This window comes from Perkinsus marinus (assembly GCF_000006405.1).
Source record: "Perkinsus marinus ATCC 50983 genomic scaffold scf_1104296939244, whole genome shotgun sequence".
NCBI lineage: Eukaryota > Perkinsozoa > Perkinsida > Perkinsidae > Perkinsus > Perkinsus marinus.
The window spans coordinates 1-1,788 of NW_003213238.1; the positions used below are offsets into that span (position 1 = coordinate 1).

General features: G+C 44.2%; 1 protein-coding gene across 1 annotated transcript; it reads left to right on the forward strand.

Annotated features, from left to right (window-relative positions):
* Positions 1-931: 931 nt before the first annotated feature.
* Positions 932-1,141, forward strand: Pmar_PMAR018183 (hypothetical protein; the record flags this gene model as incomplete). The annotated part of the gene is made up of 1 exon (XM_002782518.1): positions 932-1,141. The coding sequence occupies one exon, from the start codon at positions 932-934 to the stop codon at positions 1,139-1,141; it is 210 nt and encodes a 69-aa protein (XP_002782564.1).
* Between the last annotated feature and the right edge of the window lie 647 nt (positions 1,142-1,788).

Here is a 1,788-nt window from a genome sequence, read left to right on the forward strand (position 1 = left end):
CCGGACAGAATTTATACCGTATTATTATGAAAAGTCTTACAAGGTCCAAGCGTCTTACGAGGAAGAGGTAGTCATGCCAAAATTGTCACAAATGGTCGATTTCCAGCCCAAAATTTGGAGCTTGTTGTCAATCGATGAGTCTGGAGGGGTTGAAGCGTATAGAAAGTATGAAAAGTATCAGTTATAGGATTAATGAGAAACGCGTTTCTTAGACCATTCATCATTGACTCCGAAGTTGAGTCGTGATGTACCACGATATGTATGTGGGTTCAACCCACTGGGTTGTGTCCTCGAGAGACTACGGCGTATTACTCTTTGAGATTCCATTCGGTGCAAAGGAGCATGGTTAAGAGAGTCAAGCATGGGGAACTGAGTCAGGGTGGTTCACAGAGAGAAGTATTATTGTGTGGAGAATGTTTTTGTTGGCGAACTGCGTGGCCTGCTGTATTGTATGATTTGATATCACGTAAATGCCACTTGAATATGATTTCTTTCAAAATACTTCATAGTTGGTCGTCAGTATTGTCATATGATGAACAGCATCGGTCGTATTTCATCGATTTTACATATATTGTGGAGGAGAATCCGTTACCGAGTAATAAGCAGTCTATGGCTGATTTCATAAGATTACCATGCTGTTGCCCGGGTGAGATTCCCGTATATGGGCGAAACTGATTCCATCGATCATCAAACTGCGGGCCTTGTTCTGTGACGAGTGGGTTACTAATGACTAGGACTTTGTTCTCCTCTACTCATGACCCTCCACAATCGTCCCTATTGCACAATATCCTACAAGCTGTGCTAAAGTCTAGGCTAGCTACTATGCTATGCTAATGTAATGATACAAGTGATGATAAGGTGTTCATTGTATTGTATGTGATAATATTGTTTCAGCCTATTAACTCCCACTCGTATTATTATTACTAATAATATGTCTCTATCTTCAAGGCTTGATGTTGAGATGGATAATGGAGAGTCTAGATCTACCACAGGATACGAGTGGACTGATTTAACTACAATCAACCGTATTGGTTCTAGTCTCTCCGGAGCCTATCCGGCTGCACCCAATGACGCTCTTGTAGTCTTGGGTGATCTTCTGGATTTCTCAAATCGGTACCCTAAGTATTGGGACACCAATTAAAAGGTAAATCGTAAGGCTACAGGCCCTGTAGTACAGGGTACGATCTAAGGACAAAATCTCGCTTGCCCTCGGACACTTTCTAAGGAAAGTTCTGCCATTTTCTAAGGAACTTCAGTATTTTTCTAAGGTACTTCTGCCTTTTTCTAAGGAAGCCACCTCTCCACTAATGGGGCCTTCCGGCCTTGTTTTGCAGCTTCGCCTTGGATAACAGCCTTGCCTTGGATAACAGCTCGGGTTTCGGGTTGCCCTGGATAACAGTTCGGGTTTCGGGTTGCCCTATCCGGTTTCGGGTGGGGTTTCGGGCTTCCCTTTCCCCGCTCTCACCTACAATCCTTTCTCTTCTCTTTGATTTTGCGGTTTGGGTTCTGCCTTGCTGTTAAGGGATCTGGGTTGCTTATCTTTCATTGGTGACCCAACTCCCTCGTACGTTTAGAAATCTGTTAGTGATCACGAAGTTTCTCGTGATAAAATGTTGTTCTGCAACCTAGCTGCCAATAGCCACCTCGAGCTTCCTTGCGGGTTTGATCTGCCAAGCTAAATCACGAAGACCCCCTTCTACTAACGCAACGCTTCTTAAGCTTTCTCAGACGCTTACTCCTCGCCTGCCTGGAGCTCGAGGCGTCGGATTCAGTTACATACGTTATCAC